The 16,534-nt window shown below is 43.9% G+C and overlaps 1 protein-coding gene across 2 annotated transcripts in view; it reads left to right on the top strand.

Annotated features, from left to right (window-relative positions):
- The window catches only part of LAS1L (LAS1 like ribosome biogenesis factor), a 54,679-nt gene that overhangs the window by 10,403 nt on the left and 27,742 nt on the right, over positions 1 to 16,534 (top strand). For both annotated transcript variants that reach the window (XM_079961678.1, XM_079961679.1), the window contains exons 7-8: positions 3,674 to 3,720; positions 5,752 to 5,861. In XM_079961678.1, the coding sequence (XP_079817804.1) occupies positions 3,674 to 3,720; positions 5,752 to 5,861 (157 nt within the window). The remainder of the gene's footprint in view (positions 1 to 3,673; positions 3,721 to 5,751; positions 5,862 to 16,534) is intronic.

Genomic DNA, 16,534 nt, shown 5'->3' with positions numbered 1-16,534 from the left:
GGCTGGGTCGGGACAATATGGGATTGGGGGGACAACTCCCATCTCTTGCGGGGGCGCAATTAGTGCCAGCACTGTCCGTTAAGAGTTTGGGTGTAATCTTCGACACCTCCCTTTCCATGGAGGTGCAGATTGCAGCTACAACAAAGGCGGCATTTTTCCATCTCCGCCAAGCTAAGCAGTTGGCTCCTTACCTCTCTCGCCCTGATCTAGCCACTGTGATCCATGCGACGGTCACCTCCAGACTGGATTATTGTCACTCTACGTGGGGCTGCCCTTGAGACATTTTGGAGGTCCCGGGCCACAGAGAGGTTAGGCAGGCCTCAACCAGAGCCAGGGCTTTTTCGGCTGTAGCCCCGATCTGGTGGAACACTCTGTCACAAGAGACTAGGGCCCTGCGGGACTTGACATCTTTCCGCAGGGCCTGCAAGACAGAGCTGTTCCGCCAGGCCTTTGGCCAAGGCACAGTCGGACCCCCTCCTTTGGCGATCCTTGGAGAACTCTGGCACAGTGGTTGCCATTTGATTTTGAATTGATTTTAGAATATTGATTTTAGAATGCTGTGTTACTTTTATTGCTGTTAGCCGCTCTGAGCCTGACTTTGGCTCGGGAGGGCGGGATATAAATAAAATTTTATTATTATTATTAACCCTTCAAAAAAAACCCAACAACCCCACAAAATACTTCTAATGTGTGTGCAGTTTTCTTTGCACGATGGCAGAGGTTACACTGAATATTCCATCATCTTTTTTTTTTTATGATAATTTTTATTATTATACATTTTATAAAATTCCCTCCAATTCTTCGTTCAATCCCGCATACAACAAATCATAGTTATTTTTTTGACTTCCTTCAACGTCTCTGACAATCATCCGTGGTTACACCTTTAATACACATTCCCTTCTTTCGTATTGCCATTTTTCCTCCTTACTCCTATTATTTCTCATAAACAATACTTATTTTCTTTTTTTACAGTGCCTCTTTAAATCCCGCTAGCGTTGTATTCACACCACATATATTTTTCAGATAATCCACAAATTTCCCCCAGTCTTCGATGAACTTTTGATCTTTAGTATATCTAATTTTCCCAGTTAATTTGTCCAGTTCTGCATAGTCTGTCATTTTTAGTCTCCATTCTTCTATCGTCGGTATTTCCTCTTGTTTCCACTTCTGAGCCAACAGGATTCTGGCTGCCGTTATCGCATACTGGAAAAGCTTACAGTCCTTTCTTCTGATGTCCTTTCCTACCATACCTAAAAGAAAAGCTTCGGGTTTTTCCACAAAAGTATATCTTAACATTTTTTTCAACTCATTATATATCATTTCCCAAAACCTTTTCACTTTCTTACATTCCCACCACTGATGAAAGAATGTCCCTTCCTTGTCTTTACACTTCCAACATTTGTTATCAACCTTATACATCTTTGCTAATTTTACAGGTGTCATATACCATCTATAAAACATTTTCATCACATTCTCCTTCAGTGTGATACATGCTGTAAATTTTAAATGCTCTTTCCACAGTTTTTCCCAATCTTCAAATTGAATATTGTACCCAAAATCCTTTGCCCACTGTATCATTACCGATTTGACCTCTTCATCTTTCGTATTCCATTCCAGCAATATCTTATACATTTTTGACAGAATTTTATACTCATTATTTACAATGTCCTTTTGGAAATTTGATTCCCTTTCCACATAACCCTTTTCCTTCAGATCTTTTTTAAATATTTCATTAACTTGGTAATGGTGCAACCAATCATAAACTAAATCTTTAACTTGTTCATATGGCTTCAGTTTCCATTTTCCTCCCTCATTAACTATCAGTTCCCCATAAGTGGCCCATTTATTTCTCATATTGATCTTCTTCACAGTTATTACCTCTAACGGGGACAGCCAGTGTGGAACTTTTGGTTCCAGTATATTCTTGTATCTCTCCCAAACCTCTATTAGTGAACCCCTGAAGATGTGGTTTCCAAATCTTTTATGAACCCTTTTTTTGTCACACCAAAGATACGCGTGCCACCCAAATCTGTTATCAAATCCTTCAAGATCTAATAATTCATTATTTTCTAACTTTATCCATTCTTTTAACCAACATAGACAGGCTGCTTCATAATATAGTCTCATATCTGGCAGGGCGAAGCCTCCTCTTTCTTTTACATCCGTCAGTAATTTAAATTTTATTCTAGGCTTCTTCCCCTGCCAGATATACCTTGAAATCACTTTTTGCCATTCTTTAAAAATTCCTGTACCCTTTAATATGGGTAAGGTCTGAAATAGGAATAACATCTTTGGTAGCACCGTCATTTTTATCGTAGAAATTCTTCCCCAAAATGATAATTTCATTCTGGCCCACACCTCCAGATCCTTCTTTATTCCCTTCCATACCGGGGTGTAATTATTTTGGTATACCAGAATATTCCATCATCTTTTAGGGCTGCTGTGGGGAAGCCTTCAACCCACAGAGCCTAATCAGGCCCACTGGGCCTCCCCATTTGGCTCTCCAAGCTGTTTTGGCCAAACCATACCCAACTGCCCCACAGTGGACATTTAGTCCACAGGTAAAAGATCCTGCTTGCTGCTGAAAGTGGGGTTTGCAGGCACCAGCTGTGCCTTAACCTGATCTCATAATCTCTACAGCACTCGTAAAGGCACAGGGCTTTTTCCATAATTGGCAATCAGCTGATTTTCAGCACCTTAAAAGCACTGTTTGCTTGCATGGCTCAATTCAAAGCACATAGGGAAAGGAAAACGTTCACCTTAAGCTGTTGTGACATCAGATTATTGTCTTGTTGCTAGCCCCACTTGCTTGATAGGTTTGGTCTGCAGGAGTTGTGGAGGTAAGAATATGGCCACATTCAGTTCTTCATCCCTGCATTGAGTCATGCCGAAGCACTGAAATCCTGGGGTTGGGGCCTGCTGGAGATGAGGGTATGGAGAGCATATTAGATGTCAGTTCACCATTCTTACCCTCATTGTACATGTCTTCATGGCTACTAGCTGCTGGGCTTTTTAGCATCCCTGCCTGAAAAAGGCTTCAGCTTCAGAAGCATCTCTCAACAAAAAGCAGCCATGCAGTACAGGTGACCTGCCTTGGGAGAAATTTAAGTAACTTTGGGGCCTAAATGGAGCCTAAGTGTATGAAGTGGTCTGATGTGAAGAGGATGATAGTCATTCCTGCAATGCAGTGTATTACCCACATCAGCCTTCACCAGTCTGGTGCTTGAGTTCCCTCTACCTGTTTTGGGCTACAACTCCCATCACTCCCAGTTAGCATGGCCATAGGCAAGAGCTGACCTAGATGATGCCCAGTGCTTCTCATTTACTTCTGAGGAAATGTCACCCCATCAAGAGCAGGCCACTACCCATCCATCAGGTATAAGGAACCACCCACTACCACTGCCTCAGTCATATCTGAATTGAGCTTCAGTTTATCAGCTCTCATAAAACCATAGAATTGTAGAGTTGGAAGGGGCCTCAAAGGTAATTTCGCAGGGGGTTGGACTAGATGACCCTCAGGGGTCTTATGATGGAAAGAGTTCTTATGATGGAAATAATATCTAGTTATTTGTTAAATTAGTATCTTGCTGTTTGAAGAAATGGTGCTCAGGGTGTTTTGCATTTCATAGATTTCAAAACAATTACTGTCTTTCTTCCTTACTTACCTTCCCAGAGAAAGTCGTGGAACTTCTGGTTTCCTATAAAAATCAACAATTTGAGGTAAGTTTCACAGATTTGTACTTCCTGTTTCATTTTTGAAGTAGTAAAATATAAAGTTCAAGAAGTTTTGCTCTATATACCACATTATATTTTTCCTGGACCTTTTGACAATGCATCTAGAGAATCATACTGAGGACTAAATTGCAAATAGGGAATTGTACATACTATATATCATTAGATGTACATACTATATATCATTTAGATGTCATGTTAGAAGGGTGGAGAACCTCCCCAGTGGGGTCCAATTCAGTCCGAGAGGCCATGCCTACTCTCCTATCAGCTGACGCCACTTGAGAGAGTCAGAAGGAATAAGGCTGCATAGTGTTGGGTTCAGGCTCACAAAAGTCCTGCCTTCATGGAGGGCTCTCTTATGCTTGAACACAGCACTAAGTAGCCCTGTTTCTCCCATCCCTGTAAAGTGATTTTGGGAGTGGGAGGAGAAACATAACTATGTTTTGCCAATTAAAGCAGCAAAGCTGCTGTCACTTGTAAACTCCAGCCTTGCTTCTCATGTCCTTGTCAGTGGCAGGGAGTGGGGAAGCATGCAGTTTGCCAGCCTCATTCAGTGCTCCCAAAAGTGCTGGAACATATGGCTGACACAGTACCCTTTGTGGTGTGGTTCCTAGGCAGAAACTCCATGAAAAGGATTTTGACAGCCCACCTGCCTGTCCAATTTGACCAGCGAGGCTGATCCTGATAAGGATCTGGCCCGTGGAGCCAGAAAGTTGCCCCACCCCAGTTCTCATCACTGAACATAATAAAGAGGTAGATTGATTGATTCCCCACCCTTTCTTACTGGTACAGATCATGAAAGTCCATAACTTCTGCACTGGCAATGGATGAGTAGCAATGGATGACCCATCCCTGTACGCTGATGGATAGATCCAGTGAGGCTATTTTTCACTGGCTGCCTTACTCCTGGTTTCTTTTTTACCGTTGGTGTTGTACAGCACAATTCCTCCTATTTATTTATATGTTCATAAATAAATAAATGTCAGGCCTGGTCATTGTCCTCTTCAGATCACCACACAAACGCTTCTTGTTCTTTTATAAAACTTTTTATTGCTTATTAACAAAACAACCTTATAAACGGTTCTTAAATATTATTCCTCAGATTCACTTATTTCAGATACCTTCTGAGCTCTGCTTCTCCATGACTTGCCACTCTCAAAATGTGGAACGCGCCCTTCCCTTTGTTTTCCTGCTCTTTTTTCTAACCTCCTGGCTATAGCTGGCTTGTATCTCCCCTCCTCCGAATCTGAGCTAGATCTTAACCCTTGCCTTTCCTGGGAACAGCCGGTCCCTCCCTGTTGTTCCTCCTGTTCTCTTCTATTAGATTCACTGCTCCCCTCCCCCCCCCCCTTGGGGAATGCTTTCTCCCTCTGAGAAACTGGAAACTTCTAACTCTTCCCTGACAATATCTATACTGCTGTGTCATAAAAATGTATCCAAGTGGTTTACAGCAATAAAACATAAAATGGTACAGTACAATAGAAACCATATTAAAAGGTTAAAAACGGATATCAATTAACTGTTGTGGAACATTTTATATTTTTATTGCCTACATAGGCATGACAGAATATAAAAAGTTTCAGCAGTGGCTATTTAAAAGTTGTCACAGAAGGCACCTGCTCTATCTCTGTTGGCTGAGTGTTCCCCAGGACTGGGCCAGTGAAACTAAAGGCTCAGTTTCTTGTTGGCAAATGAGCCTCACCAACTTAGGGAACAACCCAAGATGCTCCTGCAGATTATCTCAATTATCAAGCTGGGGTATAAGCGTTTAGGCAGTTCCCAAGGTGTCCTGGACCTAAGTTATTCAGAGCTTTGCAAATTGATGCAGGGACATTGAACCTGGCTTAGTATTAGATGGACACCCGGTGCAGCTGTTTTAACAGTGGTGTTATGTAATTCTTGACCAGATGCCCTCATCAGCAATCTGGCTGCCATATTCTGGAGCTTCTGAACCAGACCCAAAGGCAGCCCCACATACAGCAATCCAGCCTGTTAATTGAGTCTTCCTCTTTTTGTTAGGTTCTCCAGCAACAGCAGGACATTAATCAGGTCTGCAAATTGTGGTACAACTCTTCCGCAGAGATACAGTGGATTGTGGCCCAGGTGAAAGAGTTGTTCCTAGAGAACAGGTAAGGAAGGACTTTAACCTAGTTGAGACTGAGACCCACAGTGGCAGGTGTCTACCATGCCTGCAAGTACATAGCATTTGATGCATGATATTTCCCAATTAGATACTATGCCATGGTAACAGAGCCCCTCCTATGAAGGTAGGGGAAATCAGCTTGCATGTGTAAGTATGCAGGAGCAGCCATGCAAAGTTACACCACAGTGTTTTTTTCTACGAGCCTTGAGCAGAGTGAGGGGACACAAATAGCAGACACAGGAAGCTGCCTTATACAGAAGCATACCATTGGTCCTTCTAGCTCAATATTTTTTGAACCAACTGGTAGCAGCTCTCCAGGATTTCCGGCAGGTTGCATTCCCAGTGCTGCCTGGATATACCAGGCATTGTACCAGGGAGATTCTGTATGCAAAGTAGATGCTGTACCACTGAGCTATAGCCTTTCCCAGGAGCAAGTACTGAGCATGAGGCCTAGAGCTGTGGGAGAGCTGTCCAGTAGGAACTGAATGTCAAGAGCAGATGCTTTGACAAGAGACCAGGAATATTAAGGGAGCTGACAAAAGGTCAGCGTAAATGAACTCTCCAAGCCCTTTCTTCTGCTAAAAAATTGATATTCATTCACTGGAAACATAATACCATGCTTCCCTTCAAACAATGGATAGAAGATATGATAACTCTAGCAACATATGAATGGATTGCTTTTAGACACAGATTGTGTATGGTTAAATACAACGATATTTGGAATCCATTCATAGAGGATAATGTCTTTTTAATAATTTTAAATTTATTGGATTAATTGTACAATCGTACCTTGGTTGTTGAATGCCTTGGTACTTGTCTGTTTTGGCTCCCAAATGCTGCAAACCTGGAAGTGAGTGTTCTGGTTTGTGAACGTTCTTTGGAAGCTGAACATCTGACGCAGCTTCCAATTGGCTGCAGGAGCTTCCTGCAGCCAGTCAGAAGCCGCGCCTTGGTTTCTGAATATTTTGGGAGTCGAACGGACTTTTGGAACAGATTCTGTTCGACTTCTGAGGTACCACTCTATTACTTATGTACCCATATAATCCACTGCATACTCTTTTGGATTGTTTTTGTTTGGTTACTCCCCCCCCCCCCCTTCACAGTACAGTGGTACCTCTGGATGCGAACGGGATCTGTTCTGGAGCCCCATTCACATCCTGAGTAGAATGCAACCCGCGTCTGCACGGGTCGCAATTCGCTGCATCTGCGCATGCGTGTGACGTCATTTTGAGCATCTGCACATGCGCAAGTGGCAAAACCTGGAAGTAACGCGTTCCATTACTTCCAGGTCGCCGCAGAGCGTAACCTGAAAACGCTCAACCTGAAGCATATTTAACTCGAGGTATGACTGTATTCACATTTCCTTTCTTTCATATTATTTTTTCACAGAAAACTTTTAATAAAATATAAATACAGTGGTACCTCGGGTTACAAACACTTCAGGTTACATACACTTCAGGTTACAGACTCCACTAACCCAGAAATAGTACCTTTGGTTAAGAACTTTGCTTCAGGATGGAACAGAAATCGTGCTCCAGCGGCACAGCAGCAGCAGGAGGCCCCATTAGCTAAAGTAGTGCTTCAGGTTAAGAACAGTTTCAGGTTAAGAACGGACCTCCAGAACGAATTAGGTACTTAACCCGAGATACCACTGTAGTTTTAAAGGGGAGCTGTCCAACAGAACTCAGTTAACTGTAGCTGGGGCTTCCCAGAGAGCTTTGCTCTAAGCACTGAACAGCTGAGGGCTGACGGTTTCATAAGGAGACCTGATGACTTCCCTTCCTGGATTGCTTCAAGGCTATGATTGGAGCATGTGCTGGCCTTGTCTCCTTTTTCCAAGTAAATGGAATGAAATGAGAGACTTTGGGATGTCTAACGTGCACCATTTGGGCTTAGGCACAGTTGTTCTAGCTTTAAATGTTTGTAGGAAATAAGATTTACCATGACTTTTCTATCTTATCACACTCTGAGTCCTTCTGCTTAGTGGCCTTTTGTGGGTGCCAATTGACTACTTTTTCCATAGTATTTAGGCCCATTAAGGGATTCTGGCCCAGTTTGAACAAAACAATACAGTACTCTTCACTTGACATTCTCTCTCATGTGTGTTTAGGAACTGAATGTGTGCATTACCTCCCTGCACTCTTGGTGCACCTGTCCTATCCCCAGATATCCATGAATAGAATGTTTTGTGGGTAAAATATACATAGGCTCAGGTTGCCGGCTCACTGCCTAGATTTATCTGGGCTATTGATTGTAGTGTTCAGGTTCATGCACATTTGATTTTACACATGCACTCACTATTCATATATTCCCATTTGTGAACACAAAAGAGTGGGTGAAAGGTGCAGTCTTGCTCCCATGTGTAGGGGGGAAGAGTATTGTCAGGACCACCATGCTGTGAAGGAGAGAAGGTTGTGTCAACCTCCTAAATATCTGCAGAAAACGAACTTGTGCCCTCTTATCTCTGCAGATTGTGGAGTTCTCATAGCAACTGTTCTGTTTGCATTATTCCCTGACAGCGCAGAAGATATGCTTCAGTGTTCTGCTCTCTTATTTACATTTCTGAGACCTTCTTTTAAGCATGTCCTGCTGTTTCTTGATAAAGCGGAATTTGCTTTTGGCACTTAGCATTTCAGCAGGGCCTCCTATTTTCTAGTGATGGGCAACAGGAAGTGTAGGAGGCGGCTCTGCAACACAGGTCAACCACCCCACCTCTAGCTTGCTTAGGAGTCCTGGATGAGAGAACACACCACAGTGCATGCTTCTAACACATTTCACACAAAAAAGTGAAGGGAAATGTGTTTCTGTTGAGGCTGCTTTCTTCACAGGCAAAAACTTGTCCAGCTCAGAGCGAAGTAGTGGGGGGAAAAAGAACAGTAGCCACAAGGCTGCAGTTGTTGTTTAGGAGTGTCCGACTCTTCGTGACCCCATGGACCAGAGGACACCAGGCACTTCTGTCTTCCACTGCCTCCCGCAGTTTGGTCAAATGCATGTTGGTAGCTTCGAGAACACTGTCCAACCATCTCGTCCTCTGTCGTCCCCTTCTCCTTGTGCCCTCCATCTTTCCCAACATCAGGGTCTTTTCCAGGGAGTCTTCCCTTCTCATGAGGTGGCCAAAGTATTGGAGCCTCAGCTTCAGGATCTGTCCTTCCAGTGAGAACTCAGGGCTCATTTCCTTAAGAATGGATACGTCGTTTGATCTTCTTGCAGTCCATGGGATTCTCAAGAGTCTCCTCCAGCACCATAATTCAAAAGCATCAATTCTTCGGCGATCAGCCTTCTTTATGGTCCAGCTCTCACTTCCATACATCACTACTGGGAAAACCATAGCTTTAACTATAAGGACCTTTGCCAGCAAGGTGATGTCTCTGCTTTTTAAGAGGCTGCAGTAGCATTTTAAATTGCTATATCATGTGATTTGTGGTGTTCATCTGGGTCTCTCTCCTGCCCAAAGACAAGGCAATTCACCCACCAGCTCTCTTTCCCAGATCAGCTGTCACAGTCCAGGGCACTGCATGCTATGGGCAGAGAGAGTAGGTATTGGTTTAGCATTTGACTAGCAAAAATTACAGTCTGTCGAATTTGGGCCTGTTATTTTAAAGCATTAATTAGTCTGATCAGTAAACAATAACAGAGAGAACTGTGATGACTACAAAAACTGTCCAAGGAGCGCAGGAAGCTGCCTTATTTCAGTATAATCACTGCTAGTAACCACCGGTAGCTTTTTCTTCCACAAATTTGTATAAGAAGAAATTCTTATTTTTCTAGCCCAGTATGGTCAACTCTGGCAGGAAGAGCCTCTTCAAAGTGTTAAGTGGAAGTTTTCCGTCATTTACTACCTGATTGTCTGCAGTTGCTGACTATTGAATCTGAACATTTGTAGGCCAAAAAAGGTGCTCTCCTTGTCTGTTTCTAGAGGATGCTAGAACATTTATTAAGACAACAGCTCAAACAGAGCCTGTTCCTCCCAATAAGTATATGAACCTAGGAAGCAGCCTTGGATCGAGACTCTTGAGAGTCTGCAGACTCTGAGGGTCTTCGGTAGAAGATATTTCACATCTGCTAACTGCTAAGGAGTAGGATTGAGCCTGATACCTTCTACGTACATGGAAAGCAGGTGCTCTGCTGCTGAGCTGTGTCCTCATCCCATGCATCAGACTGCTGTGACTAATTGCATTTGTTTGTTTTATGATTTTTTCTGAGCTTTGACTTCAGTCTGAGATTCCTGCAGAAAAAGTGCAGTTTATTGTGTTGCCAAGAGTGTCAGTAGTTGGCAATTTCTTACTGCGACCCAATAACAGGTAGTCTGTTGAATGTGGCTGGGAGTAGATATTACAGTTTCCTTCCAAAAACAGCAGTCGCTTTGTCTCCTTCTGTCCCATGGTAATGTCTAGGGAGCTGAAATGTGTGAAGGGAGTGGTGTTGCATTGCCTCTTCCATGTGTGAGGATGGGGAAAGACAGTCCTAATGAGGCTGTGTTGCATTCTGTTAGTGCCAGAGAGATGGGGAGGAGGTGTGGGGCTTTGGTCAATGGCTCCAGAAGATTCCTGGCAGCGACCCAAGCCATAGGTTGCTGCCAGCTCCTCTCCCACCGGAGCAACAGAGGAATACAGATAAACAGTGCTGCCAATAGCACATTTCCTTCCTCCCCACTGCCCATGTGTTCTCAGTTGATTGAACCCTGATTCCAAGCTGGAGCCCACCCAGAGGGTCACTCCGTTGAGGGCCTTGGAGAACCTTCAAGCAGCCCAATATCCTCTGCTTTGAAAAAATATCTTTAACTGCTGATAAAAATCCTTCCAAGGCTAGCAAATCTAAAGCATGGGAGTAACTGTTACTTTGTGTTCAGTATGTCAGGAATCTTGAAATAGGGCGTAAATTATTTTGCTTGAAACCTTGAACGTTTGAGAATGATACTGTGGTTTGATAGATGTCCTCGCAAAAATTTGACACAAACTTGTGAGTCTGTCAACAATCTCCAGCACCCAGGTGGCCCAAGTGAATGAAGTTTAGAATTTACCCTGTCTGGAGGGTTGATTGTAGGGTTGACCCATTGAAATGCCACAAAAGAGACGTGTTGCCCAGTTTACAAATGCAGGAGTATGACGTGGAAAGACCTAAGTTGAAAGTTGGACTGTCCTGCTTCAGAATGTAGGTTACAGGGGAATCCCAGGTTAGTTCCATGTAAAAGGAATGAATCTCTGCATGTAAAAATCTAGCACACTCATTTCATGCTAGATTCGGATTTGCATAATTTTTATATTATATTTTATATAGGGTGGTCATTTGAAAATGGCAGGCATCACCTGCAATCTAAGGTGATTCAGTGCATTCTACCACCTCATTTCTGGCGCACGTGTAGACCAGGCCTTTGGTGTATGTATATGGACAGGTGTATATGGAGCTAATTTCAAAGGCTGCTTTTTCTTATTAGGTTCTCTCTCTACAAGCAGGAATGTCCATATGGCTGGGGCAACCCAGTCAGATGCACAGCATATAAATAATAAATTATGACGATGATGACCTGTGAAAATGGTTTTCTGTATGAGGGCTCTGAATTTTTTTTCTTTCAGGAAAATGCTGGCAGTGCTGCCTCAATAGTACCTCCCCAGAAAAACAACACCAGAGGTGGTATTGGAATGAAGTATTGAAGGATGTTGCAAAGTTAATGAATAGGATTATTAAGAATAATTGTTGTGCAGTCATAAAGTATCTATATCCATATATATAAACACTGATACATATACCTGAATACTGGCTATTCTGATATGTACCAAGTGGCCAACAAATTTGGAGGTGTATAGAAGTCAAAGAAGACTAGGCTCCGTAATGTCTGTTTTTTCTGCTTTTGAGGGTTATGGTTCTTATGGCATAGTCTTTTCAATTAGTCTCTTATCTATGCTAGTGCAAGTCATATTAGCTTGAAGCGTACTAGATAATAGTTAGTTTGTAGGTGCTGGCTAGGGCTGATGGGAATTGTGGGTGGTTGCTGAACAACTCCAAGCACGCCTAGAGGATGCGGACCATTTGGATCCCTTCCAATTGGGATTCAGACTTCACCATAGAACTGAAACTGCCTTGGTCTCACTGGTTGATGATCTCCAGCGGGCTAGGGACAAAGGTGAGAGCTGCTTCCTAGTTCTGCTGGATCTCTCAGCGGCCTTTGACACCATCAACCATAACATCCTTATGGACCATCTAGAGGGGCTGGGAGCTGGGGGCACTGTTATACAGTGGTTCCGCTCCTTTCTCCTGGGCCGTGTCCAGAAAGTGGTGTTGGGGGATGAGTGTTCAGACCCCTGGGCTCTCACTTGTGGGGTGCCTCAGGGTTCCGTCCTCTTCCTCATGCTTTTTAATAGCAATATGAAGCCGCTTGGAGAGATCATCAGGGGGGTTGGGCTGGGTGTTCATCAGTATGCAGATGACACCCAGCTCTACCTCTCCTTTAAATCAGAACCAGTGAAGGCGGTGAAGATCCTGTGTGAGTGTCTGGAGGCGGTTGGAGGATGGATGGCGGCTAACAGATTGAGGTTGAATCCTGACAAGACAGAAGTACTGTTTCTGGGGTACAGGTTGCGGGTGGGTGGCAGGGATTCCCTGGTCCTGAATGGGGTAACTGTGCCCCTGAAGGACCAGGTGCGCAGCCTGGGAGTCATTTTGGACTCATAGCTGTCCATGGAGGCGCAGGTTAATTCTGTGTCCAGGGCGGCTGTCTACCAGCTCCACCTGGTATGCAGGCTAAGACCCTACCTGCCTGCAGACTGTCTTGCCAGAGTGGTACATGCTCTAGTTATCCCCTACTTGGACTACTGCAATGTGTTCTACGTGGGGCTACCTTTGAAGGTGACGCGGAAACTGCAATTAATCCAGAATGCGGCAGCTAGACTGGTGACTGGGAGTGGCCGCTGGGACCACATAACACCGGTCCTGAGAGATCTGCATTGGCTCCCAGTATGTTTCTGAGCACAATTCAAAGTGTTGGTGCTGACCTTTAAAGCCCTAAACGGACTTGGTCCTTCTATACCTGAAGGAGCGTCTCCACTGCCATCGTTCAGCCCGGACACTGAGATCCAGCGCCGAGGGCCTTCTGGCGGTTCCCTCATTGCGAGAAGTGAGGTTACAGGGAACCAGACAGAGGGCCTTCTCGGTAGTGGCACCCGCCCTATGGAACACCCTCCCTTCAGACGTGAAGGAAATAAGCAGCTATCCTATCTTTAAAAGACATCTGAAGGCAGCTCTGTTTAGGGAAGTTTTTAATATTTAATGCTGTACAGTGGTACCTCAGGTTACATATGCTTCAGGTTACACACGCTTCAGGTTACAGACACCGCTAACCCAGAAATAGTGCTTCAGGTTACAAACTTTGCTTCAGGATGAGAACAGAAATCGTGCTGCAGCAGCGTGGCAGCAGCAGGAGGCCCCATTAGCTAAAGTGGTGCTTCAGGTTAAGAACAGTTTCAGGTTAAGTACAGTGGTGCCTCGCAAGACGAAATTAATTCGTTCCGCGAGTTGCTTCGTCTTGCGATTTTTTTGTCTTGCGGAGCGCGGATTCCCCGGGTATTAACGGCTTTAAGAAAAAGGAAGCAAACCCGCAAGACGTTTTCGTCTTGCGAAGCAAGCCCATAGGGAAATTCGTCTTGCGAAGCACCTGGAAAAACGGAAAACCCTTTCGTCTAGCGAGTTTTTCGTCTTGCGAGGCATTCGTCTTGCGGGGCACCACTGTGCGGACCTCCGGAACAAATTAAGTACTTAACCCGAGGTACCACTGTATTGTTTTTAACATGCGATTGGGAGCCGCCCAGAGTGGCTGGGGAAACTCAGCCAGATGGACAGGGTATAAATAATAAATTATGATGATGATGATCATCATCATCATCATCTGAAAAGACTAGAGGGCACCAGTTTAGCCAAGGCTGTCGTAGATGTTCTTCTGGGTGAGAAATTTAAGCCAGATCTCAAGCTCTTCAGGGATGTGAATATGAGTGGTTTTGTTTTTGCTTCCTCTTCTCCCCCCCCCCCCCCCGGTTTATTTTATTATACTTTTCTTAAGTAGAAATTGCCACCTGATTGAAGTGCCATGCAGCTTCAGCTGCATAGCAAGTGGAAAATTTCCAACATCCAGGGTGTGGGGAAGTACTTTGAAGAAGTGGATAGCATTTAGAAAGCAACAACTTATTGGTTCAATCCCCTCGCTTAAAACATCTGCGTCCTCTTGATGAGACATGATGATTGTTCCTCAGGTGACCTTTGGGGAAAGAGGCCCACGTCAGAGTTATCTTTCCCTTCAGGTCATTTAGGTTTTCACCCTTTTTCATGCGTACATTTGGTAACGAAAGAGGGGAAGTGGGGGGGAGAACTATGGGAGGTTTGACTGTGACGTGTTCCTTGACCTCCATGCCTTAAAGTATTATCTGCACCATAGGGAGCCAATGTCTTTCCCTCAGGATGTTTATTATTTGTTTTTCAAATTTATATGCTGTCCTTCATCTGATGATTGCAGGACAGTTTACAGTGTAAAAGCAAACAATATAATAAACAAAACAACTGCCCTCACCCTCAACTGTCTAAAAGGCCATATTTAGTCAAAGGTCTGGAAATGTTTCAAGCCAATGTCTTTTACAGAGGCAGCATCATCTTATTGTAATCCTAACTACTTGCAACGTCTGGAGACATCTTTGCTATTTGTGAGAGTACTAACAAATTGGATCTTTCTTTTACCATTTCCTTCTCAGTATCAGAAATCATGTAATAAGCAATCACCAGTGCACAATGTCTTCTTTTGCACTAAGCAACAGAATGCTCAATCTGGGACCCTCCCACTTCCCAGGTACCAGATTACACATGTAGAAGTTTATGTGTAGGCTTCATTCAGGTGCTCCTTTTAAATGTATGGGGGTCAAGAGTGGGGAGCAGTGGGCGCATCTCTAGTCTGCAGCATTCATTTGTACTCAGTGTAAAAAAAAAGAAAAAAGAGCTAGTTGTTATCCAACACCAACTGATGGTCTATTGTGTTTGTATGTTGTATGCTGCTTTGGTACTTAAATATGAGAAGCAGTATATAAATTTATATAATGAATACAATACTGTAATATCACAATAACTTTTAAGTGGTGTTGGAGAACATCTGGCCGTTGGGCTTGATAACTTGCCCTCAAGCATACTAATCAGTTTTGGGCAAACTCTGACCACCTTGCCCATACTTTTAGAAATTTCCTTTGCAGCTGTGGCTTGGAAGTTTTGATAACCAGATGTCTTATTACATCAGGTAATTGGTAGGTGAGTGGCCCAGAGAGGGCCACTCCTGGGTGCAGCCCTCCAAATGGAAGTGATTCTCCTATAAAATAAAATAAAATTCAGTGTAGTAAGATTGACATCACATATTGATAGCCAGCCTTTACTATATATTTCCTGTATATTTTGGAATGTTGTTTGTTTGCTGTACATTTGGACACCTCTTAAGACAGCCTTTGCCAACCTAGTTGCTTTCCAGGGACTGAAAGGAGTTGTAGTCTAAAACATCTGGAGAACACCTGGTTAGCAAACGCTTTCTTAAGATATTAAGATATAATTTTGCATGATCATTCCTGAGATCTATGAGCAGGTTTTCAACTATATTTAGATATGAGTGGATGCTATTTGAATCAAGATGGTGGGCAGAGCCTTGCAAAACTCACGCCAGCCCCACTTTCCTAGAATTTCTTAGCAATATTGGGTACAAGGCTACTAGCAGCAGAATTGCTGAGGTCATATTATTCAAGATGTTGATAGTTTAATGTTCAAGGTTCTTAGTCACATTGGTGTTCTAGCAGAAACTGGGCTACTGGGAGGTAGCCCATTATACTTCTCTCCATATACATATGGAGAGAAGGTGCACCTGTTCTGGACATGGATGGGCATGGAAACCAGGAAGGGGGTTTCTCCATGGGTCACCTGAGCTAGTTCCACTGAGGGTTGAGGTTTGTGACTGAGCAAGAAACTCAAGTTTTGGTTCCCCATTTCATTGGGAAGAATTTCCTTGGTTTCAGAGACATGATAGGAGCTTGGCCCATTACCTTCCACAAGCTTGAAACCACCTGTTTTAAATAGTCTGCAGCTTTTTAGAGGCCAGGAGTTGAGCACTTTCTCTCTGTTGCAGGACTTCTCCAGGCTCTGAACAGGCTTTGTGAAGAGGGGGTGGCTTTTGCTTTCTTAAAATTACCAGGGTAAAGAAAAATATGTTTATGAAGGGTGTGGGAATATCATCAAGTGCACCTCTCCCTCTTTCTCTTCCTCCCTTTTAAAGAAGTAGTCTAAGCCTTCCATTGTTGCCAGATCAGGGCAGAAATGCCTGTTCATTAAATAAGGGGTTTGTACACCCCAGATCCATGAACACATGATACATTGACTTCCCTGAAAGTAAGGAGGTGTGGGGCTGGTCATTGGCTGGCATCACCACACACCATCTTGGGCTGCTGTGGATGTCAGCTCTAGCAGTCCCCCTTATTTCATAGATGAAGTTCTGAATAAGCACCAGCTTCTGCCAGTGCATCGCAATGCCCCCTGGCAAAGCACTGCACCACAACATTTGTAGAGACTTTAAATGGTGTTGTTACTATTGCCGCAGGGGCCCAGCAATGGAGGGGACCCACCTGAGGGCATTTTGATGAGGTACCACCACAT

Source organism: Podarcis cretensis (genome assembly GCF_951804945.1).
Source record: "Podarcis cretensis genome assembly, chromosome: Z".
NCBI lineage: Eukaryota > Metazoa > Chordata > Lepidosauria > Squamata > Lacertidae > Podarcis > Podarcis cretensis.
The sequence above is the reverse complement of the archived record's forward strand: the minus strand, read 5'-3'. Positions and strand labels throughout refer to the sequence as shown.